Source organism: Dama dama, chromosome 32 (assembly GCF_033118175.1).
Source record: "Dama dama isolate Ldn47 chromosome 32, ASM3311817v1, whole genome shotgun sequence".
NCBI classification, from domain to species: Eukaryota; Metazoa; Chordata; class Mammalia; order Artiodactyla; family Cervidae; genus Dama; species Dama dama.
The window spans coordinates 38,750,536-38,775,495 of NC_083712.1; the positions used below are offsets into that span (position 1 = coordinate 38,750,536).

Genomic DNA, 24,960 nt, shown 5'->3' on the forward strand with positions numbered 1-24,960 from the left:
TGAGGCATGAGCACTCTGCCATGAACCCTCAGTGTCACAGTTCCAACAGGACAGGTGGCTTAGCGGAGTCCCCACGGGGAAGTTCAGGACAGGAAAGAGAGGACAGAGCTCAGAGGACCACCCCAGAGAGCATTCCTGGCGGGCAGGTGGGATAAGGGGGTGGCGTTCACGGGCTCTGAGCCTTCATGTCTTTCTAAACTAATGGAGCCCTGGAGAAAAGTCATGCCGGCATTATCGATCCAATTATGGGCCATGACCTTCTCCACTGTTGTCCTGGGTCTGTGTTAGGCTCCTGCCTCTGGCATGAGTAGGCACAGAGCAAACTGGAAAAACTAACAATTAAATTCAGACATCCCGGGTGGGGCCTCTGACGGCCAGGAGAAGAGACCAGGACGTGGAACTGGGAGGTGCTGGATACTGTGAGCTCTGATTCTATATGTGTTTATAATCTCTCATAGCCTTTATTTTATTTTATTTTATATATTTTTATCTTTTGGCTGGGCTGCGAGGCACGTGGGATCTTGGTTCCCTGACCAGGGATCAAACCCAAGTCCCCCTGCATGGGCAACTCAGAAGTCTTAACCATTGGACGGACTACCAGGGAAGTCTCCCTCCTAGTCCTTAGAGACTATTCTCTTCTAGCCGAGGTGTGGAGCTCCTTGGGAAAGCTTCTGCCTCCCTTGAATCTGCTAGAAGAATAAGGACTGGGGGTCCCCATTCCACCACTAGCTATGGTTTGGGGGGTGGATGTCTGTAAAGGTTCAACTCAGAGAAGGCCAGAAAATCAAAATGGGACAACCTTAAGCGGAAGTGAGGGGATTTCTTGGGGTGATTACTGAGATTGCCCTCCTACCCCAGCAATTATAAAGCTCAGTGGTTAAAACTGGACTCTGGGACTTTCCTAGGGGTCCAGTGGTTAAGAATCCACCTGCCAATGCAGGGGGCATGGATTCGATCCCTGGTCTGGGAAGATTACACAAGCCACGGAGCAACTAAACCCCTCTGCCACAACTACTGAGCCCATGCTCTAGAGCCTTGGAAACGTAACTACTGAAGCGCCGAAAGCCCGTCCTCCACAATAAGAAAAGCCACCGCAGTGAAAAGCCCGAGCATCGCAACTAGAGAGTGGTCCCCACCTGCCGTGACTAGAGAAAAGCCCAAGCGGCAATGAAGACCCAGCACAGCCAAAACAAATAGATAAACACATTTATATTTACAAATCCTGATTTCCATCACTTCCGGGCTGTGTATCCTTGGGCAAGTTTACTATTCACGGTGCCTCTTCCCCTTTTGTCCATTAAAACAGCCATCCTCACCCTGCTATGAGGACAAAATGAGCTAATTCTCGTAAAATGTAGTCGCAAGTGCCCAGCACGTAACAAGCCCTCAGTAAACGCTGGCTGCCCTGTGCTAGCTCTGGTCTGCTCTGGGCTTGGAGGAAGGGGACACAGATCATGACCTCCCCATCTTCCACTCTCAGCTGCCCCCAGGGGAGGCTCTGGTCAATTGTGGGAGGAGAGCCCCCCACCCTGATGAAGGGGAATGGATCAGCATTGCAGCTGGAGGCGAGAGACAGGCTGGCCAGCAGCTAGCACCCAGCAAGGGCAAACTTTGTCCCTTTTTTTTTTTTTTTGGACATTTTTTCCTCTATTTGTTTACTTGGTTGAGTCGAGTCTTCGTGGCAGCACGCAGAATCTTTGTGGCGCCTCTCAGACTCTCTATTTGCAGGACTCAGACTTAGTTGCTCTGAAGCACATTGGATCCTAGTTCCCCCACCAGGGATCAAGCCAGGAAGTCCCGAGGAAAGCTTCTTTAGAGAGGGCTTAGAGGGTGTGAGCCCCAGGGCCGTTAAGGGGACAATAATGGCCTAGTAAGTTCCAGTGGGTTACATTTCTGCCCTAGATTGGACTAAAATTTTTGATCGGGCCCCCCTCATCCCCCATTTTGTTACAGGCAGGATTAATTCAGCCTCCTCCCTGTATCACGCTACCTTATCCCGAGTTCAATGACGAGGTTATCCCACGCGATCAGGGCCAGGGCCCAGCTTCCTAACCAGATGTCATGAGGGTGGGAACTCAGCTTGAGTCATCTTTTTATCCCAAACAAACTGCAACACATGCAGGCAACTCATTCATTCCAGCCTGTATCTCTAAGAACAGATAACCAAGAAGGTTTTTCATGGGGAAAGCTTTGAGTGGCTCAGAGAAAAGAGCATGCAAAAAAAGGAAGTGGAGGATAAGTCCCCAACCCTGTCTCTACCACTCATCTATCACCTTTCTGGATGGGAAGAGAGATCAAAAGCAATGACCAGCAGGACAGGACAGCATTTTGCAAATGTTTCCACCCCGCACCTCATTCCCACCTGTGAGGAATCACTGCCTCATTAAAAGTCATTTGGCCTTGATTCAGCCTCAGAGAGCGGCTGTTGCAGTGGAATTCCTTTCCGGACTTAAGAGTGTCTCCGCTGAACAAAAAAAAAAAAAAATGACAGGAGAGCTGTGTGACCCAGGACCAAGGCGTCCCCTGCACTCGTCTCTGAGAAGTTCCCTGGCCTGGGAACAGGAGGGCCGGGTGGCAGACCTGCCCGTGGCTCTCTGACGACCCTTCCTAGGAATGCAGGCCTGGCCCCTGCACCGCCCTGAGGAGGGCTCCTGCTGCGGGGGAGGGGGCCGTCCCCTTCTCCCTTCCTCCATTTGCAATCACTATTTATTTATCTTTGGAAGTTGAAGGAACCAGAGCCTGCAACTGGGAGAGGCTTGTGGAGCCAGAAGAAGCCCTGTGTCTGGGCTCAGCGTCTGCCGCCCACACAAGGGAAAGAAACCCTTCCCAGGAAAGAGGGTGGGAGGGGGGGAACCCCGCTGAAAGGCCACCGTGCTGGAAAAGGTACCACACAGGCCCGTGGCACCAAAGAAGGCGGCGGTCATCAGAGAGACCACTTTGGTGGCCCAACGGAGGACGGAGAAAGGGGGCTCACCTCAGGGGTCCCCCAATCCCGGGCAGCCTGCGTCTCCACCGCAAAGGTGCTATTAAGTGGCAGAAAAGGCCGCTTTCGTGGGGAAACTGAGGGAGTAGGCACACTGGGCCACACTCACTCGGCCCTTCCGTCCGCAGCCGGGTTCCTAGGCGGCATTACAGCCCATCTAAGACCCACGAGAGTTTTCATCGCCACCGGAGTCGTCCCCGCCCACTCACTCATTCGCAGGCCACAACTTGCAGTCACCAACTAGGGGGCGGAAGGGCCCCTTTGGACTGCGGAGATTTGACACCCCAGGATGTCAGGGACTGCGTCCTTAGTCAGAGCCGCCCAGACCAGACCGGGCCCTCCTGACTCACTGCAGTGCTCTTCCCACAGCCAGTGGGAATCCCTGCTTTCGCCTTCTCAGTTGTGCTCATTCCCACCCACCAAGCCACCCTCACACACACCCGCGCGCGCGCCCATGCGCACGCACAGAGACGTGGAAAAGGTAGGCCCCTAGATCTGACCTGCCTCGGCCTTTGACCCCTCCTGGCCCAGTGACATGCAACCCCCGCTGGGCGAGGTCACCCGGCGGGTCCGAGAGCCTCCTTCGTCTCCGGCTCTTATATCCTGACTGGAGCAGGGCTGCGAGAGTGAGCTCCGGGCTTCCAGCCTGGCCCACCAGGTCAGGGGTCAGGGGAAGCCGAGCCTCGGCAACCCCGGAGCGGGGTACAAAGTTCATTCCCACCCAGGGACATCTCTGGTCAAGCCCGCGGGTCGATGAAAGCCCCAGAAGCATCGGGGTGCAGGCTGGACGGGCAAGAGTGAGGCAGGATTCCGTGGGAAGTGCTAGCGGTTGGCTGGGGTTGTGGAGAGGAAGAACCTCGGCTCGGGGGAGAGGGGCGGCCGGGAGACGTCCAGGGTCAGGGCGGGCGTGGGGGACGCGTGGGGCCTCCCGCCGGCGGGCCGGCTGCGACTCGGAGGAGGGCAGCGGCCTGGCCGCGCATCGGGAGGCGCTAGGGCCTCGCGGACGGACGAGCTGGCGAGGGGAGGGCGCCCTCTCGGGAGGGCGGGTGGGGGCTGGAGGCGGCGGCAGCGGCGCCGCGCCGAGCTGCCTCCATCCATGGCACGGAGCGGCGGCGGCGGCGGCGGCGGCGGCAGGAGCCCGGCGCGATCCGCTAGGTCCCAGCCCCGCGCAGAGAGAGCAGGCGACGCGGAGGGGCCCGGCCTTATCCGGCCCAGGCGCACGGCGCCGAGGGTCGGGCCGCGCCGCCGGGGGCCGCCCGCGCCTCGCTGACAGCCGCGCCCGCGTCCTCCCCGCCGGGGCGCTCGCCGGACATGCCCCCGGGGCGCGGCGGCGGGGACCCCGGGGCTCGCCTCCGCCCAGGGCCCCCCGCCCCGCCCTCGGGCGCCCCGGGCCCCCGCTGAGCACGCCTCCCGCCCGCCCGGATCCCTCCGGCCGGCGCGCAGACGGGCCCTGGCGCTGTGGGTCCCCGCGGGGCGATGGGCTGATGGGCGCCGCGGGACGCAGGATGCGGGGGGCGCCCGCGCGCCTGCTGCTGCCGCTGCTGCTGCCGTGGCTGCTGCTTTTGACGCCCGAGACTCGGGGCGCGCCCGGCTGCCCGATCCCCATTCGCAGCTGCAAGTGCTCGGGGGAGCGGCCCAAGGGGCTCAGCGGCGGCTCCCCCAACCCGGCGCGCAGGAGGGTGGTGTGCGGCAGCGGGGACCTCCCGGAGCCTCCCGATCCCGGCCTTCTGCCGAACAGCACCGTTACCCTGTGAGTACCCTACTCGGGCCGGCCGGGCCCCAGTCCCGACGAGGGCACGACAGGAGACCAGACGGGAGGACTGGGGATTGGGGGACAGAGACGATGCCACCACTTCAGAGACTTCAGGCCTGAGTCCAGAAGCCGAGAAGGGAGGCTTGGGAGAAGCAGAGGAAAGATTAGGGATCCAGGCGTGGAAGGAGGGAGGAAGGAGCACTGGGGACGGATGCACCCCAAAGAGAGGCACTGCGGGGCTCCCACTCACCTGCACAGGTGAAGGGGAACGCGCGCTGGCGGGACGCCCAGACCCCTTGGCTTTCTAGCCGGGGCTGGTGTTGCGGACTTCGGGGACCTGAGGTGGATGGGATGGGAGGAAGGCTCAGCGGACATCGACGCCCGCGGCCCACTAAGTGCCTGTGGTCGTTACCACCGCGGACGCTTCCCTGGCCGCACTGGGGGAGTTGCCCGGATTCACCCCGCGGGCCTGGATCCTCCAGATGGGGGCGCCCCATCCGACCCCGGAGCCTGCCAGCCCCGCTTGCAGCCCGTCTCTCTAGCTCAGTCAGGATGGTGGGTTCGGAAAAATGTCTATCCTTTGGGTACACGCGCTTCTGATGTGAACGAGACCCCCCGGCGTCCCGATTCCTCTTGGGCCCCTGTCCCGCCGCGCGCATCTGTGAATTGACCTGCGCTCCCAGTCCTGCATCCCTTCCTCCTCTCTCCCTCCTCGGATGTGAAGACGAAGTGTGGCCGTTTCTCGATTGACTTCACGCAAAGATCGCAGAGAAAGAAACCTGGCGGAGGGGAAGGAGGCTGCCTCCCAACCTCCCTCCGTCGTCCCGTTTCCCTTCTCAGCCCGGGCCTTATTAAGCCCTCACTGGCAACCGGCTCTGCCCGCCGCGCCACAACCCAACCCCCAGCCTCCCCGATGGGGGTCCGAGATCCCGGCACCCCGCAGGAGAATTAGCGACCGCTCCCCACCGCTGCGATTTCCTGCGGGGACCACGTGCTCGGAGCTCCACGCGCGCCGTGGAGTGGGGGCTCCGGCCCTGGCGGCGGCCCCTTCCTGTCCTGTCCTAGACCCAGCCTCCAAGCCACTTCCCCTTCCCTGTCCTCCTGACCCCGGTGGCGACCGTTTCCCCACCGCCCCTTGCCCTGGAGTTGGGAGCTGGCTCAGGGTCTATCCGATTGTGTCCAGAACAATACAGTAAGGACTCTGGTTGGGTGAGTTCAGAGGCTGTGCGCTTCCTGACAGGACACGACTGGTCAGCCTCTGACGTTGGCCGCCTGGCCTGGGGTGTGTGTGTGCCTGTGTGTGTTAGTGGGGTGGAAGCCGTGTCTCTCTGCTCTCTACCGGGTTCTCGCCGCTCAGGGGATGGGGCCATGGCCTGGGAAGACAGCTGTGGCAGCTGATTCCCGCCCCCCTGAGAGTCCACTGGTGTGGAAGTGTCCAGACAGGCCTGGGCATTCCCCAGCCCACTCAGTTCTGGAGGAGAAAAATGCTTGCTGTGTGGAATGGTTGGGCCAGTGGGTCTGTGTGAGTCCCCGCTGGGTGATGAGAATTGAGTTCCAAGAGGGGTGTGTGTGTGTCTGCCCTGGATCTTTCAGCCCTGCTCACACACATCTGCTGAGATTAGGGCATCCTAACATACTGACGGCAGAAAGAAGGGGAAAAACATTAAACGTGGTTTTGCAGTACATCTTAGAATGATTTGGCAACTAATGCTTTCCAGCCACGGCTAATTCCTGTGGACGCCACTCCAAGGAGACAGAGTGGGGTGAGAAGATACATTCTCAGCAAGAGAGATGCTAGGTGAAAAGATCTGGGGACAGGTTGGCAGTCAACAGGATCCCTAGCTCACCTTTCCGTCCCTAACCATCCCCAGAGGAAGGGCCGCCCCCCTTTTGTCCCAGGCCACCGACCTACCTGGCTTAAGATACCTTCCAAAGAACAGCCTCCCACCCCTCAGCCAGGCTAGACATATCTGCAGGGACAACGGACAGCACAGGCCAAGCTGGAGCAGCCCCTGAGAGCCCGCTGGCCCATCAGCCCGCCCTGGAGTGGGACTGGGACCAGCCACGGACGTTTGCTTCAGAGACTACCCCACGGACTCCACCTAATCCAGATCCAGACTGCAACCCGTCCCCCAGGCTGGCTTCTAAAGGAAAAGAGCCCACATTCTCCTTCAGCAGAAGCTGGGCACAGATTCTCTTCTGGGGGCTCGGTCCCCCCAGTAAACCCATCCCTAGCCAGCATGCATCTCGAGGGAAGAAGGGCTGGGAAGGGGCTTCAGCCACTCCAGTCTGGCAGCAAAGGAAGGCAGAGAGCACAGAAACCTTCACACCCTCCCAAATGCCTCCCTCCTTTATTATTTCCGCCCCCCCCCCTCCAAATTTCTCCTTTCCCCTTTCTGCCCATGACCTAGGGCAGACAATGGACTCGGGCCAGTAGCCTTTGCATTATAGCTTTCCCCTCTCTCCTCCCCTGTTCTCCTCCAGAATGGGCCGCCAGCTCTCAGTTCCCTCACACACTGCCCTGCGCATGTGGGTCCTGGGCGGGCAGGGGGAAAGTCAGGCCTCTACCTTGGGAAGCCTGGCAGGCTCTCCAGGCAGATAAGTGCTAGATAAGGTGCCCGTCTGCAGCCAACCTCCAGGCTGATCAGGGGCAACCCTGTCAACAGAGCCGCTCACCTCCAGGGAAAACCCTTCCGCCCCCACCCTCTTATCTGCAGTCCCGCCTTCTGTTTTGCAGGCCCCTCTCTCCACCCTTGGCTTTTTTTTTTTTTTTTCCTCTTTCCTCTAATGGATTTTCATTCGCAGTTTTTCCAGGAAAGTAGAACTCTTGGCTTTCTTCCTGATCCATCTGCCCACCCCACCCCCGAGTCTCACAGCTGGTCCAGGGGGCAGCTGTGGGCATGTCCCCACCACCCCACCCCGCCCCCAGCCCATAGCAGGAGCCTTTATGGGCCTCCCTTGAGGGGCAAGTTCTCTTGGGGGGAGTGACTTATCACAGGCAGGGGATGGAGACACAGACCACTGTGAGCCCCCTACTCACCCCTGGGCAGCAGCTGATGCACCTGCCCTCTGATTCTGGGCTCTGGGAGTTACGGAGATGGGGAGAGTGGAGGGGGGGGTGTTCAGGGATTCCACGAAGAGACTGATAATGGATAACTCTAGAAGGAAATCTCCGATGAGGACCTCCCAGGACCTCTGAGCAGGCCCTCAGAGGATACCTACCAGGCAGGGTCATAAGTTTCTGGGCCCCTGAGCCAAAAAGAGCCTTAGAGACCAGCGGGTCCAACCCCTACATGAACATCTGACAGCTGAGCAAACTGAGGCCAGATGGGGAGAAGGCCACGTCTTGCCCAGAGCCTCACAGCTTAGCTGGATCATGCCAGCGTCAGGATTAGTTGGTGGGGTTCCCCTCATGTTCCTTTCAGGTGAGAGAGTGTGTTCACCTGGCTGGACTTGGGAGCCAAAGAACACAAAGGCTGATTTAGAAAACCCGGTTCCTTCCCAGCAGGACCCAGGCCCCTTTGACCTGGGAACATTCCCAGGCTGGGTGGGGATGGGAGGCAGGCATGGGACAGGGGATGAACCCTCATCCACTCAGTCTGGAGGGTTGCCCACCACATAGGCTGCACAGGAGAGAAGGAGCTTGGGCCATGCAGATGTGCCTGGCGGTGGTGAGGGCCCTTTGCTGTGAGTTTGGTGGTCTTCAGAGCACCATGGGGCAGGGAGGCCCCTTCCCAGCCCTCCCCCCGATCCCCTACCCCTGTGTGCCCTCCCTTCAGCGCCCCTGGCCCCAGCCGTGGGGTCCAGTTAGGGGGAGCTGGGGGCAAAGTGTGCCAACGGCCTGCAAGGAGCCCCAAGGGGAGGGGAGAGATGCTGGCTGGAGGGGCGGGCCCACGCGGCCTCCCCACCCCCTTCCCTTCCACCCTCTTTCCCCCATATGGTTCTCATAAGGTCTGGGCTCAGAGACAGCAGCCAGAGGAAGTGGCTCTGTACAGAGAGCTTTTGTGCGGGAGAGGAGGGGGAGGGGGAGGGAGTGAGGAGGAAGGAGGGAAGGAGGAAAGGAGGGAAGAGGCTGGGGACTCTAGCACACTCTCCCCTCAGGGGGGCTCTGGGACCCGCCCCCCCCCCGCCCCCACTTGTCTGAAGTGAGGGGCCCAGAAGAAATCCACGTGCCTCCCTGACTCTCCCCCGACCGCCTCCTGGACTTGCTGGAGGCCACCAGAGCCCAGATTCCAGGACTCATCAACCCTTTCTGGAGATGTTAGGAACCCGTAGGTGCAGGGCCCAGGGTCTCACCTCAGAAGCATTAGGCAGACAGCGGAGCCATCCATGCTTCGCTGGGTTGAGTCCTTCTTGCACCCGAGATGGTGGACCTAAAATTCAACCCCCATTCATCCCCGAGTGGGGCCAGGACTCAGAATGGGTTATTTACAGAATTATTCAGAACCCGTGCAAGAACCCAGACACTCCTGACCCCCCCAAGGAAGTCTGTGTTTGCTACTTCGGCTCACCCCTCCGGGCTGGGCTTTCAGGGGATGGGGAGGTGGGCTGGGATGCGATCCTTAGTCCTGGTGAGTCTGAGAATTTCCCCCAAAGGCACAGGCAAACCAGTGTAATTTGAACCTCACCATAAATTGACCCTTAAATTTGGGGTCATGTTTTTAAAGGGAGCGAGTGTTCCTAAGTTTATGCCACATGGGAGTCATTGGGGTAAGAACTCTTTCCTGAAGGAGAAAAAGTTCCAGCCACCTCTGAGTTGATCTCCATGCTTCCATTCCGGCAAGCATGTCATCCCCAAAGCCCAGAGAGGGGAGGCAAGTTCCCCAAGGCCACACAGCCTGGACTGAGACCCCCCTTCACTCCCCCCCACACCCCTGCGGTAGAGCCTTGGCCTCCAGGGGCTCAGACGGAGAGCAGGGGAGGGGAGGGGAGGGAAATGGCCCTGGGCTGGGGAACCAGAAGGAAAATCCGGTTGACGGCTAAGACAGGGCTGTTCAGAGGGGCTGTTTATTTTCATTCCCCCAGCCCAGCCGCTCTGTTCTATTTAGAGCTCAGACACTGACAGAACAAAGCTGCCTCCTCCCCTTCCTCCCTCCTCCTCCTCCTCCTCCGGGGGGCCCCCATCCTTCCCAAACTCCAGAACATTCCTTTGCTTTTAGGACTGGGTGATGGGGGTGGGGGAGCAGAGACACTGCAAGTGTAGCTAACGCCCGGCAGCCTCTCAGGACATCGCTTTCCCAGCCCTGGGAGTGGGGAGAGGCCGGCTGGGGGAGACAGGGGTGTGCAAGATGGATGGGGCCAGGTGAGGGGCAGGGGACAGTCTGTCACGGAGGAGCAAGGAACCGGCTGGAGGGAGCAGCCCGGGAGGGAGTTCCAGCCTGAGCTCGAGGGCCCAGACGTCTCCCAGCTGGAAAGCAAAGAGGAGGTCGAGAGCCCCCACCTCCGGCTTCTCTCTCTCCCGCTCCGCCCCCCGCCCCCAGAGCGCTTCGCCTCCTGGGAGCTGTGTGTTGGAGCAGAAACTCTAGACTTCAGGAGACTCAGGGTGGGAAAAGCCGTCACACTGAGGAGTGGGCGTTTCCAGTCCAGACCCTTCTTTTCCTAAGAAAGCACCCCAATTGCAGCTGACCTGCCCAAGGTCACCCAACTCCCAGCCGGATCCCTTGACTCGGGGACCAGGCAGGGAGATAACCAATCCACTTCCTCCACGTGGGGCACCCACCCACGCTGATACACGTGTGCTTAGGGGACCACTGGGCAACATCACTGCACAGAGGACTTGCTGGGGAAGCAGAGGCAAAAAGGAAACTGCCTCCTGAGTTGGGAAAACTGGGGGTTCATGGACCACCCCCACTTCACCTGGAGCTCTGCCCCACCAGACGCCCACCCACCGAGTCTGCCAGTTGCGTGTGCTGTGTGTCTGGCCTCCTGTGCCAGGGGTCCATAGAGAGCTGGTCTCTGCCCTCAGGGGCCTTGCAGTCTCACTGTGGAGGCTGGATACAGGCTCACAAAGCAGACAGGAGTGGAGCCTCCAGGTTCCCAAGGAGAATCTCTGGAGTGGAAGGATTAAAGGATTAATTGATACTTAGGTGTAAAAGACTGATAACGGATCCTTTCAGGTTTATTTGGGTTGTTGTTGGTTTTCTTTTTTTTTGTATTTAAAAAAAAAACCCACTTTCTTTGCCTAAAAGTCTGAGTCCCCAGTGGTGAGATTTTAGGCCGTGTCTGCAGGAAGTGTGATTGGGAGTAAGTTCCCAGCTTCCTGAAACCAAGTGGACACAGCTACATAAATAGTCCACCCTATCTGACACACCTTCTTCCACCTTCCCTGAGTGGGAAATGGTAGACATCAGGTCTCATTTGTGTTTGCAGCACTGGTGTGTTCCCCAGGGCCTAGCACACGGCAAGTGTTCATGTAAGATTGGTGTTGTTCCCCAGGGCCCAGCAAACAGCAAGTGTGCATGGAGGATTAGTGTGTTCCCCAGGGCCCAGCACACAGTAGGTGTACATGGAGGATTGGTGTGTTCCCCAGGGCCCAGCACACAGTAAGTGTTCATGGAGGATTGGTGGTATTCCCCAGGGCCCAGCACACAGTAGGTATTCATGGAGGATTGGTGTGTTCCCCAGGGCCCAGCAAATAGCAAGTGTTCATGGAGGATTGGTGTGTTCCCCAGGGCCCAGCACACAGTAGGTGTTCATGGAGGATTGGTGTGTTCCCCAGGGCCCAGCACACAGTAGGTGTTCATGGAGGATTGGTGGTGTTCCCCAGGGCCCAGCAAACAGTAGGTGTTCATGGAGGATTGGTGTGTCCCCTGGGGCCCAGCACACAGCAGGTCTTCATGGAGGATTGGTGTTGTTCCCCAGGGCCCAGCACACAGTAGGTGTTCATGGAGGATTGAATAATGAGTGAGTGGACGCCCAGGGGTAAATGCTTACAACAGATTCAATTCCAGTGCTGGGGGCTCCCACATCCCCTCAAGGCATATCAACTACCCACCACGAACAGTTGTAGGTTCGCCTTCTCCAGTTTCTTGGTTTCTGCCTGCTGATCGCCAAGATGCAGTGCCCTTGCAGAGAGGGCAGGTTAGAGAAGAGGACCATGGGAAGGCCCCGTGTGGAGGAGCCATTGCAAGACAATTTTCCCTCTTGACCTTGACCTCAGGCCCTGCCTGGACAGCTCAGCTTCAAGGCTGAGGTCAGAGGCTCTCTCAGGACATGGCCCTCTAAAGCCTGGGGAGAAGAAGCCCCAGCTGGGTGACCTCCTAACCAGTAGGTGTTCAGGGCTGACGGAACAGTCTTCTGGCCAAGGGAAGGATGGCAGGAGGTCTGGGACCGCTGTGTGTCCTCTCCAGCTCCTCTATGCCCTGCAGTCAGGCTCACAGCCTTTAGGCAAAGGTGTGTGTCAGAGCCAGGCCATGGACCAGAGGCAGTCTCACATTTGGAGGCCCCATTGTCCCATCAGTCGTGCTAAACTGCACCCACATCCTTCATGAAACTGAACAGTGATTGCTAATTGGCATAATACAACATTTGGTAGTTCTGTAGTTAAACCTTCATTTATTTACATTTGTAGCATTTATATTCAGTAGTGATTTTTTTTTTTAGGTTTCAGATGCCCTTGAGGGCCTGGAAATGCTCCAAGGCCCTGGGTACTGTGCCCACAGGAGGGGGGTCAGGGGAGGTGGGAGAATGGTCTCACATTGATAGTTACGAGCCTGGGGCCCTTCTCGCGTCAGCAAGCCGACCACCCTGCTCCCCGCACTGACGGTCTCCCAAAGACACGGCCAAGGTGCCAGCAGCAGCTGTTGGTGTCGGAGCCCCCCCAGCCCAGAGGACCCTGGCAGCAGCCTGCATTCCAGGCTCAGGATTCCTGGAGAGCGTGGGGCCATGGCGTGTGTGTGTGTGTGTGTGTGTGTGTGTGTGTGTGTGTGTGTGTGCTGGGTTGGGTGGGGGCTGGGAGGACATGTGTGACTCTTCTTGCACATGTGAGACCCCTTTGGTGCAGGCATGTGCTGGCCCCACGCCCCACGGAGCGGGGCCTGCGGGACCCCTACAGGCTCATCTTGGACGTCGGGCCGGAATCTGGCGAGTTCTTGCGGCTGCCCGGAGGCCACAGGGCCCCAGCCGACGCCAGCCACCCACTCCTGTGGCCTCCAGCCTCATTAGCAGTAATGCTGCTTGCTCCTCTTCCTTAAAATAGGACCCGAGCGTGGAGACAGTTCTGGAATGGACGCCGTGTGTCCCTCTCCTTGGCCAGATTTCAGATTCTGGGGTAGAGAACAGGGGCCTCCAGGGACTGGCCCCCCTTCCTGTGAAAATGTGACCCTGGGTGGTAGTCGGGGGCGGGGGGAGGGAGGAAGAAGTTGAGGATGTTGGGCTGGGCCAGCCTGAGAGGCAAGTGGCGTGGTTGGGAAGTTGGGAAGAAAGCCCACCTCATAGGCACCCTGAGCTGCGGCTGGGGAGGCTGCTGATGCCGACGCTGTTGGGAGAGCGGGGTGGCTGAGGGTGTTAGGAAGAAGGGGTCAAGACTGCACCGTGTCTGCGACTCTGGACAGAAGCGTGGGGCCGCCCTGCCTGTTTGCCTCCCATGGGAGCCGAGTGTGGTGGGAACATTTTGCTTCCTAATGGGTGAGGCTGTGTGTGTGTGTGTGTGTGTGTGTGTGTGTGTCTGTGTCTGTGTCTGTGTGTTTCTTTTACCCCCATAAGCAGCCTTGTGACTGCCAGCTTCCTACCTCCGCCAAACGCGGTCCCAAATTCCTGGCCAGACACACAAGGGGCACCTCCAAAGAACTGAACCCGCAGGCACCGTTATTTCAGTCCCCACGCTCTGGGATGGACATAAAATCTCCTCCACCCGATCTAGGTTGTTAAGACTAAAAGATCCAGTCCTGGGTACTTCGGGGCTAAACCATAAAGGTACTGGTGACATCTTTCCGAGAACTGGAGATGTGGCAAGAGGGGTCCATTTGTTGGCCTGGGGTCCCCACTTCTGTGAGTGGCTTAGAGGGTGGGGGATCAGGAGAGCATATTCTCAAACACAAGAGAAAAAAAAAAAATCTCATTTCAAGACTCTCCAGGCTGGGAGTTTGCCCTGGGCTAGCCCAGCCGGCCGCGTGGGCTGCAGCCAACCCCGCTCCCACACCACCGCTGTTCCCTCTCCTCCCCAGCCCACAGAGGCCGCTTCAGCCCACAGGGAGCCAGGAGGGAGCTCTTCTGGACCAGAGGCTCAGCCTCACTTGCCTCGGTCACTGGGCCCCATCCTTTGCTCTGCTCCCAGGCCACACGCACACAGACACACACACACGCACACAGCACCCCAGCTGCCTCAGGATCTCCCCGGCAGCCCAGACTTTCTCGTGCGGGGCGGTGCTGGCTACAAGCAGACTAAGTCAGGAATGAGGGTTAAGGTCAGCAGCCCCATGTGGCCTCCGAGTACTTGCAGTGTGACTGGTCTGAATTAAGTTGTGCTGGAAAAGGACAGTGCACACCAGATTCCAAGACAGTACAAAAGGGAGGAAAATAGTTCGTTCATAATTTTTGTTATGTATACAATTTTTATTTTGTATTTATAATATATAAGTATATAAAATATACATGTAATATTTTCTATTTATAACATATAATTATATGTTTATAATATATAATTCTATGTTTATAATACATAATAACATATTTATTACATGTTGAAATGATAACATTTTGGATGCACTGGGGTAAAGTCTATTATTAAGATTAACTTAATTTTTAACTTTTAAAAAGTGTGGCTGCTAAAACATTCTGAATTACATATGCAGCTGGCGTTGTACTTCTATTGACCAACTCTGGGTTAAATTTGGGGTATGTGGAAGGTGTTCAAGGGTTAAAAGCTAAAGAGTCTGGGGAATGTGGGGTACCTACTCCCCAGCACTACTTCTAGACTTGTCTGGATGGGTTTCTCCAGTTAGGATCCTGAGTTTTAATATCAGGGATTTGGGAGTTGGAGACTTTTTTTTTTTTGAGTTGGAGACTTTTTAAATTTTCTGTTTTCAATTCAGCAATCTTTAAACAAAAATCTTTTGCTGATAATTTTGAGATAATTGTTTCTTAGAAGGTATTTTAATAGCGTAAGATTTTCATTCCTAAGATCAGCGTTTCTCAAACTGGGATCCACAGATATATTTGCAGGATATAAAACAGCTTTCCCCTCCCTTTAACAGGTCCGTACGCCACTCAAGCTTGGCAGTGTTCTCAGGCTTCCCCCTTGGTGCTCTGGGCTGTGATAACCTGGCTTCCCCATTCCTCTGTCCTTCCATACCCCTGACCTCTCCCTGTGCCCCCCCACCCCCGTCAGCATCCCAATCTGTCTTCCTCCCAAGACCCAGGCAGGAGTCATCCCTGGCGAGACCTTGGGGTGGGGAGGCTGAAACAGATGCCCTTTCTCACCCTCCTCCTGCTATTTCAGGATCTCTCCCCCACATAAGGATACTGAGGGGTCCTCTCGCCTTTTTTGACAGTTAATGCAATCTCTGAGCCTCAGACCCTGAGGCTGTATGAAGGAATGAGGTGCAGATGATGAGGGGCAGGTTTGGATTTAAAACTCACACCATCAAGAGCCTGTCACCACCAAGGGGGCGACCCCAGCCCCACCAGACCCTTAGAGCCGTAAGAACTGACAATATTATTTACAATCTGCCACCATAGGTAATGGGAAATAAAACCGTCCTTGGGAAGATTGCCTGGAGGAGGAAATGGCAACCCACTCCAGTATTCTTGCCTGGGAAATCCCATGGACAGAAGAGCCTGGCGGGCTACAGTCTGTGGAATCACAAAGAGTCAGACATAACTTGGCGACTAAATGAAACAAGAACAAACCCATAAAAGTGAGAATAAAGGGGTTCAAGAAAGTTCTAAGTATTCATCTGATGACTACTGTGATGTGCTTTTTGAAATATCAAGGGTGTGTGTGTGTGTGTGTGTGTGTGTGTGTGTGTGTGTGTGTGTGTGTCTAACACTCTGGAAACACAGCACTTCCCCGGAACCCATCCACACGGTCACTGCGGATGACTCGGTGGAGAGACAGTGAGGCGGGGTCCAGGAGGGGAGGAGGGGCCTCTCTGCAGAGCAGAGAAAGCAGGGAAGGAGGTGAGCTGTCCACCTCTTTCCCTTGACCCGCAAAACCCCTCCTGTCCATGCCTCCATCCAGCCACCGTCTGTCCTCCACGTGCCCCTTGAACTTGGAGTAGCGCAGATGTCTGGCATCCTCTTACTGTCGGGCTGGTGTGTGCACCCACCCACTTCCAGGAGGCTGTGCGCAGAGCTCTGACAGCCCTTCTCATGCGCAGTCCCTGCCCCCTGCCCTCTCTCTTACTGTCCAGCCCAGAGGCTGTCCACTGGAGAGGCAGCCGGAGGCCTGCCCCTCTGGCCTTCCCAGGTCTGCTCTCCACCGCTCAGAGCAAAGATGGGAAACCCTTTGCAAGAACTTGGTCTGAGAGGCTCATAAAGCCTTTTTTTTTTTTTTTTTTTTTTTGGTCTCACATGGCATGTAGGATCTTAGTTTCCCGACCAGGGATCGAACCCACACCCCCTATAGTGGAAGCGTGGAGTCTTAAACTCTGGACCACCAGGGAAGGTCCCTCATTAAAGCTTTTTAATAAGCAATTAACTCAAGGGATGAGCCCTTTGGCTGGTCTGGAACTCTCTCCTCCCAGCGGGGAGCCTGGCAGAGAAAGACTGAGTGGGTGGGCAGAGTGGGTTCCGTCAGGAGCTTGGGGCCCCCTTTCTGCCTCCCGCCAGTACAAACGAATAAATAAACAAAGACTCAGAGGCAGAGCCTGAGGCCTGGGCTCCCCGGGGGGCCCAGGACTCCATCAGTTTCTGGTCAAGGTTGTAGACAGGCTTAGGGACCCATGGGCACTCTGTTCCTCTGAGTAGGGGGCCTTTGAGGGTGCGAAGGGAGGGGTCCCCTTCTGGTAAGGCCCTCAGCTCCCAGAGTGATGGAGACCCCATGGAAGGGCAATCCCTTTCACTTGCCCCCACACCTACTAGGCTTCTTGTTCTACTTGCCAGACTTTTCTCCCCATCACTGTCCCCAGGTCAAGGTGGATGGCTCGAGCAAGACAGAGCTATCGGGGGGGCGGGGGTGCGGGGAAGGGGGTGCTGTGGGCTTGGCCCAGTGATTCCCAGGTGGAAACAGCGTGGTGTGTTTGCTTATATAGAGCCCAAGTCAGATCCAGGCTGTGGGATCCCAGGCAGGTTGACACTTCCAATCTGGGGCTCAGTGGGCTGACTATATTCTGCCCGAGCTATCCTCCCCGTGGTCTCCTGGAGCCCAGGGTGGGGCTGCTCCTTGCACAACTTCAGGGGGGCGCCACTTACATGGAAGGCAACCTTCTCCCATCTCTGTTCTCCTCGGTCCTCCAGGCTCTTGAGCAACAACAAGATCACCGGCCTCCGGAGCGGAGCCTTCCTGGGACTGTCCCTGCTGGAGAAATTGTAAGCGCTTGGGCAGGGTGGGCCGGGGAGGATGAGGGGTGCTAACTGCGAGGGGCGCCGTGACCCAGAACCTGCTGGCCGAGCAGGGCCCCAAGTCCGACTTGACCACCAAGTGGAGGTCGGAGGGCCTGGTCTGGGAAAGAGAGACCTGCTCCCTCCCCGGGGACAGCAGAGAGGCCTGGGGACACCTCGCTGGTCCAGGCAGGGGTGGGGCTGTGGGAAGCTCATTAACGCTCTTTAATGAGCAATTAGCTCCAAGGGCTGAGCCCCTTAACTGGCCAGAAGCCACCGCCCCCTCTCCCAGCTGGGGGCCCAGCAGACCGGGCAGAGGGAGGGTTTAGTGTGACTGGGGCCTCTTTCCTGCTTCCCTAAACACAAGCAATAAACAAAGCTCCCAGGGCCCAGAGTCCTGGCCAAGGGTGGGGACAGCGGGTCACATCCAATTCTCCCGCTCCATGTTTCCCTACCACCCTGATTGCTGTTGCATCAGCTGCCCTATGGGGCTGGAGGTGGTGGTGGGGCCTTCTGTTGGCAAGGGTCCTGCTAGCCCGAGAGAAGCTCCTTCCCCGAGTTGGGGACCTGCCTCCATCACGGGCAAAGTCCATGCCAAAGGAGAGGATTGAATCAAGCCCTCTCTCAGATCCCTGTTCAGTTGGCAGCGTCCGATCCACGGCCTGTACAACAGCTTTGGGTTCTGTCTTCTCCACGGGACACCTGGGCCTCCTGTCCCCGCTGGAGCCACACCCTTTCTAGCTTCCCCACCTCCAAGCCCCCCTGTCTCCCATCTCTGCTCCCACCCACTGGGCATTCCCAAGGCCTCCAGCAGGGCCCTGTCCCCTCCAGTACCATTTTGCCTAAAAAGCTTAGATCAGAGCGATGGAGGCTACTCAAGGATAAGGCGGACGCCTGCTCTCAAAGAGCCAAAGAGATTACCGTCTCGTGAGACCACAGATCATGCCATATACAGAAAAATGAAGCAGGTCGGGGTTTCTGTGAAGTCCAAAGGAGGGATCAGGGAAGGCTAGAAAGTTCAAGGGTAGTAGAGAAGCAGTATCTACGTGACATCTTTAACTGGGACAACAATCTCATGAGATTATCTCTATGACGCCCACTTCTCAGGAGAAGGGCAAGCCCCTCTGCCAGTCCTCCTGGGGCTCCGGGACACCTTGGTGGCCTGGCTGGGCTTGTGGGGGTGGCAAGGCAGAGCATGTTCCATGTGACCCAGGCATCTTGGAGTTGGGAGGGGTCCCCGGATGCTGGCCGCGAACGCACATAGCCATGACCAGTCCTGCTGACCATCTGCTCCAACAGGGAGGTAGGGCTGCCACCAAACCTCTTTTTGAAAAGACTCATTAGGGACTTCCCTGGCAGTCCAGTGGTTGAGACTGAGCGTCCACTGCAGGGGGCACGGATTTGATCCCTGCTCAGGGAAGTAAGATCCCGCATGCCAAGTGATGCAGCCAAAAATTAAAAATAAGTTAAAAAAAACACTCATGGAGATGGAAATGGCAACCCACTCCCCTGTTCTTGCCTGGGAAATCTCATGAACAGAGGAGCCTGGCAGGGTAGAGTCCATGGGGGTCTCAAAGAGTTGGATATGACTTGGCAACTAAAAGATAACAACAAATATGCATTTTACAGTTATTTTCTCACACAGAGTATTTTTTTAAAAAAACAAAATGTTTTGTTAATTAAAAAAAAAAGAAAACTTTGTATAAAAGCAAAAAAAAGCAAAATGCTCATTAGGTACCAACAAAAAGGGAAAGATTTTCTCTCCCAGGAGCCGCTAAGCACTCGGGAGCTATAATTCCTGTGCTCAGCCCAGGTCTTAGAGGGCTGAATTGCCAGAAACCAGATGCTCTCTCCAGGGATCTTTTGGAGAAAGACTAACCGCAGAAGCGTCTGGAAGCCTCTAGGACATCCTTCCAGCTTTACTGTCTTGCCTCATCAGCCCCAGACATCCTGGGTCTGCCCGCTTGCTGGGTCTGCCAGGTCATTCTTCAATCCCAGGAGGGTATATTTTCTGATGAAGATGAGAAGATGGCCTTCTCCCCTACACCCCATGCAAACCTACAGTACCCACGGGGACCTGGATCACTGCACTGCAGGTGCATTCAAACCATGGTGAAAGTGAAAGTGAAGTCGCTCAGTCGTGTCCGACTCTTTGCAACCCCATGGACCGTAGCCCACCAGGCTCCTCCGTCCATGAGATCCTCCAGGCAAGAATAGTGGAGTGGGTTGCCATTTCCGTCTCCAGGGGATCTTCCCAACACGGGGATCAAACCTGGGTCTCCCGCACTGCAGGCAGAATCTTTACCATTTGAGCCACCAGGGGTGCCTGTCAAACCATGGAGGCAGGCAGAGAACAGTGGGGACAGGAGTTGGGAGTAATGACTAAATGCTCCTGCTCTGTTAGGAATCACCTAGTTGTGCACTCTTGAGATGTTTCTTGAGCCCCCTCTGTGTGCCAGGCTGCACGCTGGGCATCGAGAGTGAACACAGCAGGCCAGGTGCCTGCCCCATGGAACTCACCTGCCACGGACAGGACCCAGAACATAGCCAAGAACTGAACAACAGATCAGGAGACCATGAATGCTGCAGAGAAAAACAACCAGCAGGGGAGCAGGGACAGAAAGCACTGCAGTGAAGGTGCTGTTTGATGTAGTGAGGTTAAGGCCTTGCTGGAGGTGATGGAGCCCGAGCCCTCGGCGGGGAGGAAGCTGACCGGCAGGTAGCCATCTGGAGGCAGAGGGATCAGCAGGTGGGAAGGCCCTGGGGTCCAGTCTGTCTGGTAAGTTTGAGGCGCCGAAAGAGGGCAGCGTGACAGGGGAGTGGTGCGAGGTGGGGTCAGACGGAGCCTTAGGTTTGCTTGTTGGTTAAAAGTGGAGAGACAGGGTGGTTTGTAAAGTGCCTTCTGGATTTTAAACTCTATGATCCTTGTGTGTGGGTGATACCCACGGTGCTGCAGGAGAAGGAAAAAAATGTCAAAAAGCCCAGTGACGTGGCCACCTGGGCTTTCAGAGGAGGGGAAGCAGAGGGGGTGCTGGTTTCAGCAGGTGCCCGCACTTCCCTGGGATGGAGAGGCAGTGCGGGGCTGGAGGAGCCCAGGGCCTCAAGCCTGGCTGAGCACCACTGTATCAGTCAGCCTTCTGCAGAGAGCACCGAAAGGAGATGGATGTGTGTGTCCTTATATAAATAGGCAAAGAAATTAGTCAGTTGGGCTTCCCAGGAGGCAGTAGTGGTAAAGAATTCACTTGCCAATATAGGAGATGCAAGAGCCACGGGCTCAATTCCTGGATTGGGAAGACTCCCTGGAGAAAGAAATGGCAACCCACTCCAGTATTCTTGCCTGAAAAATTCCATGGACAGAGGAGCCTGGCGGGCTGCAGTCCATGAGGCTGCAAAGAGTCGGAGACGACTGAGCCTGCACACATATATTTAGTTAGTAGTTATATTTTTTAGCTGCACGGCAAGGCTTTCTAGATCTTAGCTCCCTGATGAGGGACTGAACTCAGCCCCATGGTGGTAAAAGTGCCAAGTCCTAACCACTGGACTGCCAGAGAATTCTAAGAAATTATTTCTTTATCCACCTGCTAACGCAGGAGACTTCCGTCAAAGTGAATTCGATCCCTGGGTCAGGAAGATCCCCTGGAGAAGGAAATGGCAACTCCAGTATTCTTGCCTGGAAAATCCCATGGACAGAGAAGCCTAGCAGGCTACAGTCCATGGGGTCTCAGAGTTGGACACGACTTAGTGACTAAACAACAATATAAAGAAATTTATTTTAAGAAAATGGCTCATGTAATTGTGTGTGTGTGCATGCGCCCAGCTGTGTCTGACTCTCTGTGATCCCATGGACTGTAGTGTGAATTGTGGGGGCTGGCAAATCCAAAATCTGTAGAACCAGTCAGCAGGTTGGAGAGTCAGGCAGGAACGGATGCTGCAGTCTGAAGGCAGAACTTCTCTGGAAAACCTCGGTTTTTACTCGAAGGGCCTTCAACTGGTTGGACGAGGCCCACTCATGTTAACAAAGTCATCTCCGTTACTTAAAGTCAGTACCTACACAGCAGCACCTAGGTTAGTGACTGATCAAGTCACTGGGCGCTATAGTCCAGCAGTCCCCAGCTTTTTGGGGTACCAGTTTTGTGGAAGACAAATTTTCTACAGACACGGTGGGGGGTGGTTTCTGGATGATTAGAGTGCATTACATTTATTGTGCACTTTATTTCTATGTAGTGGCAATCTCAGGATATTCCGTCTTGATTTTAGGGTGAGGGTTCATGCTCCTATGAGAATCTAACGCTGCCACTGCTGATCCGAGAGAAGCCGGAGATCAGGCAGTAATGCAGGTGACGGAGAGTGGCCGTAAACACAGATGGAGCCTCAGTTGCTCACCTGCCGCTCATCTCCCACTGTGCAGCCTGGTTCCTATGGGCCATGAATCGGTGCCAGTCTGCGACCCGGGGATTAGAGACCGCAGCTGTAGTCTGACATGTAAAGTGATCATCACAGTCACTCCCCAGAGGTGGAGAGAGGCCCTGGGCTCTGGTCCTGGAGATGCTAATGATCAGGTCAGCAAGGGCCTGGGAATCGTTGACAAGGTAGGCAGGCGATTCTCATGCCCGTCGGGGTTGGGAACCAGCGGACCAGATGACCCCAACACTGTGGGCCTATTCGTGGTGAATGAGACGCCGGGGCCTGGCAAGCAGTTGGTGCCAGGAAACACTGATCTCTCTGTCTTCTCGGTCTGGGCTGCTCCAGAAAGTGCCAGAATTGCCTGCCCATGCCGAGTGCCCGTCTGGCCTCTGCGGATGGGTGGGGTGTAAGGGGCCCCTGTTTTGCAGTGCAGAGCCCCGAGGTCGGGGAGGGGACACAGAAAGGGGACCTCGAGGGAATGTGCCTGAGAGGATCCCAGGGGAGGACCTGTGCCCCGGGGAGGGGACGTGGGGTGGGGAGACACACCTTTATCAGCTAGGCAGGCTGGACAGGAGAACCTGAAATAGCCGGGCAGCGTTCAAGGACAGTCCAAGCAGGTGACTGAAGAGCCCAGACTTGTGACGCCCTGCCTCTGAGCCCCGTGGCCCACCGCCCCTCACCGTGGACTAGCCTGTTGTCCAGAGGAAAGACCTTTGGGTGAAGGGGTGGGTGATGAAATGGCACAGGACTTCTCCCTGGAGTGAAAAGAGACTGGGATGGAATTGCTCCTCCATCCTTCACTTTCCTGGTGCCTGTGTGAGCCGCAGGCTTCTCGCCTGGATCAAGGGGCAAGGCGCGGCTCCCTGAGGGGCGATCACAGGGGTAAAGGGGCTCTCACCCAGGAAGACAGCAGGGGGACACGTCGGGCTCTCAGTACAGGCGGTCCCCTGTTCCTCAGAAGAGTTCTAAGTGGCAAGATGTCACACCAGCCGTCCCTGATGGTTTGATTTATCCGCAGCCCCCAGCCCGGGGAAGGCGGTGGTGGAGACGAAGTGTCTGCGCAGAAAGGTCTTGCCGCGATCGGATCGTCTCTCGGTCCCGCGCATCTCCGCGCGTTCAGCAGGGACCGGGCCACCGGACTTTCCCCGCAGACCCGAGCGGACCACGGGGCAGACAGACCCCGGGCGGGGGTGGGGGGGTGGGGCCGAGGGAGCCCAGGACTGGGAGTGCGGGCCTGCGTGTGGGTCCGCGTGGACGCGCGCACGCCCCCAGTGGCCCGAGCACGCCTGCAGCCGAGGGCCCGGGGTGGGAGCCTGGAGCCGAGGCCCGGGATGATTTGTCGTTGCCTAATGAGATTAATGAGCCCCGGGGGCTGGTATGCGGCGGCGCTGGGGCTCTCATTAGACGCGGATGCTCACGGGAACGGTGGGGGGCGGGCGGGGGGCTGCGGGTCCCCGGCCAGGTGGTTTCCATTAATCTGTGGGCGGGGCCGGGGCCGGAGGCCGGGCGCTGGCCTTCCCCACCCCCCCCACTCCCCACTCCCTGCCCTCCCGGCTCGCGCCGCCGGAGAGGAACGCGGCGCAGAGGCTGCCCGAGGGCCCCGGCAGGGAGGCTAATGGGTCCGGGGACAGCCCTCCTGCTCGCTGCTGTAGGCCCAAGGCCTGGCACGGGGTATGTGCTCCATAAATACCTATTGGATGAGGTCAGAGACAAGAGGGGCCCGGGGCATGGGGGGTGGGAGGGGGCCTCGGACCGTCTGGGTTTTCCTCCTGGACCCCAGGACCTCTCCCTCCCCCCCCCCCATCCCCGAGACATCCTCTGTACCTGCGGGGGTGTCGCGCCCACTCCGCAGCCAGCCCTCCCCACCCCCCCTTTCTAAGGAACCCTGAAAGTCCTGGAGGGCCCGAGGGAGCTGCTCTGCGGCCTCCAAACCTATAATTTGGTTTTCAAACCCACAAGCAGGGAGGTCTGTGGGGGCCAGAAGGAGCCAGCTTCGTGTGCTGCCCCACCCTGTCCGAGTGTGGGTACACACTCACACACATACGCACACACACACTCAAATACATACTGTCATACAAGCGCACACTCAATAGTTCAGTGAGACCTAATTTACGTGCCATAAAGTTCACCCATTTAAAGGGGAGGATCCAGTGGTTTTGAGTACACTTACAGCTGTGCACTCATCGTCATAATCTAATTTTAGAACATTTTCATCATCCCCTAAAGCAACCTTGAATCATTAGCAATCACTGCCCCCATCCTCCACCCGCTGCATTTCCCAGCCCTGAGCAAACGCTGGGCTTCCCAGGTGGCTCAGTGGTAAAGAACCCGCCTGCTAATGCAGGAGACTCTGGTTGGATCCCTGGGTCAGGAAGATCCCCTGGAGAAGGAAATGGCAACCCACTCCAGTATTCTTGCCTGGGAAATCCCATGGACAGAGGAGTCTGGCAGGTTCCAGTCCATGGGGTCTCACAAGAGTCAGACACAACTTAGCATCTAAACAACAAAACAACAAACAATGGTAGCTTTAACTGCCAAGCTGTTTTCCAAAGTGGCTGCGCCATTTTACACTCCCATCGATAACATATAAGGATTCCAGTCTCTGTTTTTAAAATTATAACCATCTTAGTGGACAAGTATTTCCCTAATGGTGTTGAGCACCTCTTCATGCATTCATTGGTCATTGGTATATCCTCTTTGAAGAAATGTCTGTTCACATCCCTTGCTCATTTTTTCAGCTGGACTATTTGGCTTTTTATCATTGAGTTGTAAGAGTTCTTTATATAATCTAGATAAAAGTCCCTTATCAGATAGATGATTTGCAAATATTTTCTCTCATCCCATGGGTTGCCCTTTCTTGGGTGATATTCTTTCAAGAGCAAAGGTTTAAAATTTTCAAGTCCAACCTATCAGTCGATCTCCTGTTTTATTGCTTGTGCTCACACAGTCTTACACACTCAGCTCCTTGCACTCACACACTCAGTCTTACACACTCAGCTCCTTGAGCTCCTTTTCCCCAAGAAGGGTATAAGGTGAGATTTGCTCCCAGGAGTCCCCTGCCACCCAACTTCTGTCATAGGGGGATCCTGCTTCTCCATGTGGGCACAGATACGGGGGGAGGGATATGTGTGGGGTTGGGGAGCCTGGTCTGGGTTAGGTGTGGTGAGGGTGGGGAGGGAGGTTCGCCCATAAGCTGCTTTTTCTCCAGGTTCCAAGAGCAGGGAGGGCCCTGTGGAATCAGACGGGGTGGCGGGGGGAGCGGGGGCGGGAGATTACAGAAGGATGCACATCACGGATGCATCTGTGCGTCCTTGTGACCTCACCTAAGAGATGAAGGGAT

The 24,960-nt window shown here is 56.6% G+C and overlaps 1 protein-coding gene across 1 annotated transcript in view; it reads left to right on the forward strand.

Moving 5' to 3' along the window:
* The first annotated feature begins 4,466 nt into the window (after nucleotides 1–4,466).
* ADGRA2 (adhesion G protein-coupled receptor A2) overlaps nucleotides 4,467–24,960 on the forward strand; it is a 36,174-nt gene continuing 15,680 nt past the window's right edge. Inside the window, exons 1-2 of the mRNA XM_061134722.1 lie at nucleotides 4,467–4,733; nucleotides 17,133–17,204. Coding sequence (XP_060990705.1) covers nucleotides 4,468–4,733; nucleotides 17,133–17,204 — 338 coding nt within the window. The 5' untranslated portion in view covers nucleotide 4,467. The remainder of the gene's footprint in view (nucleotides 4,734–17,132; nucleotides 17,205–24,960) is intronic.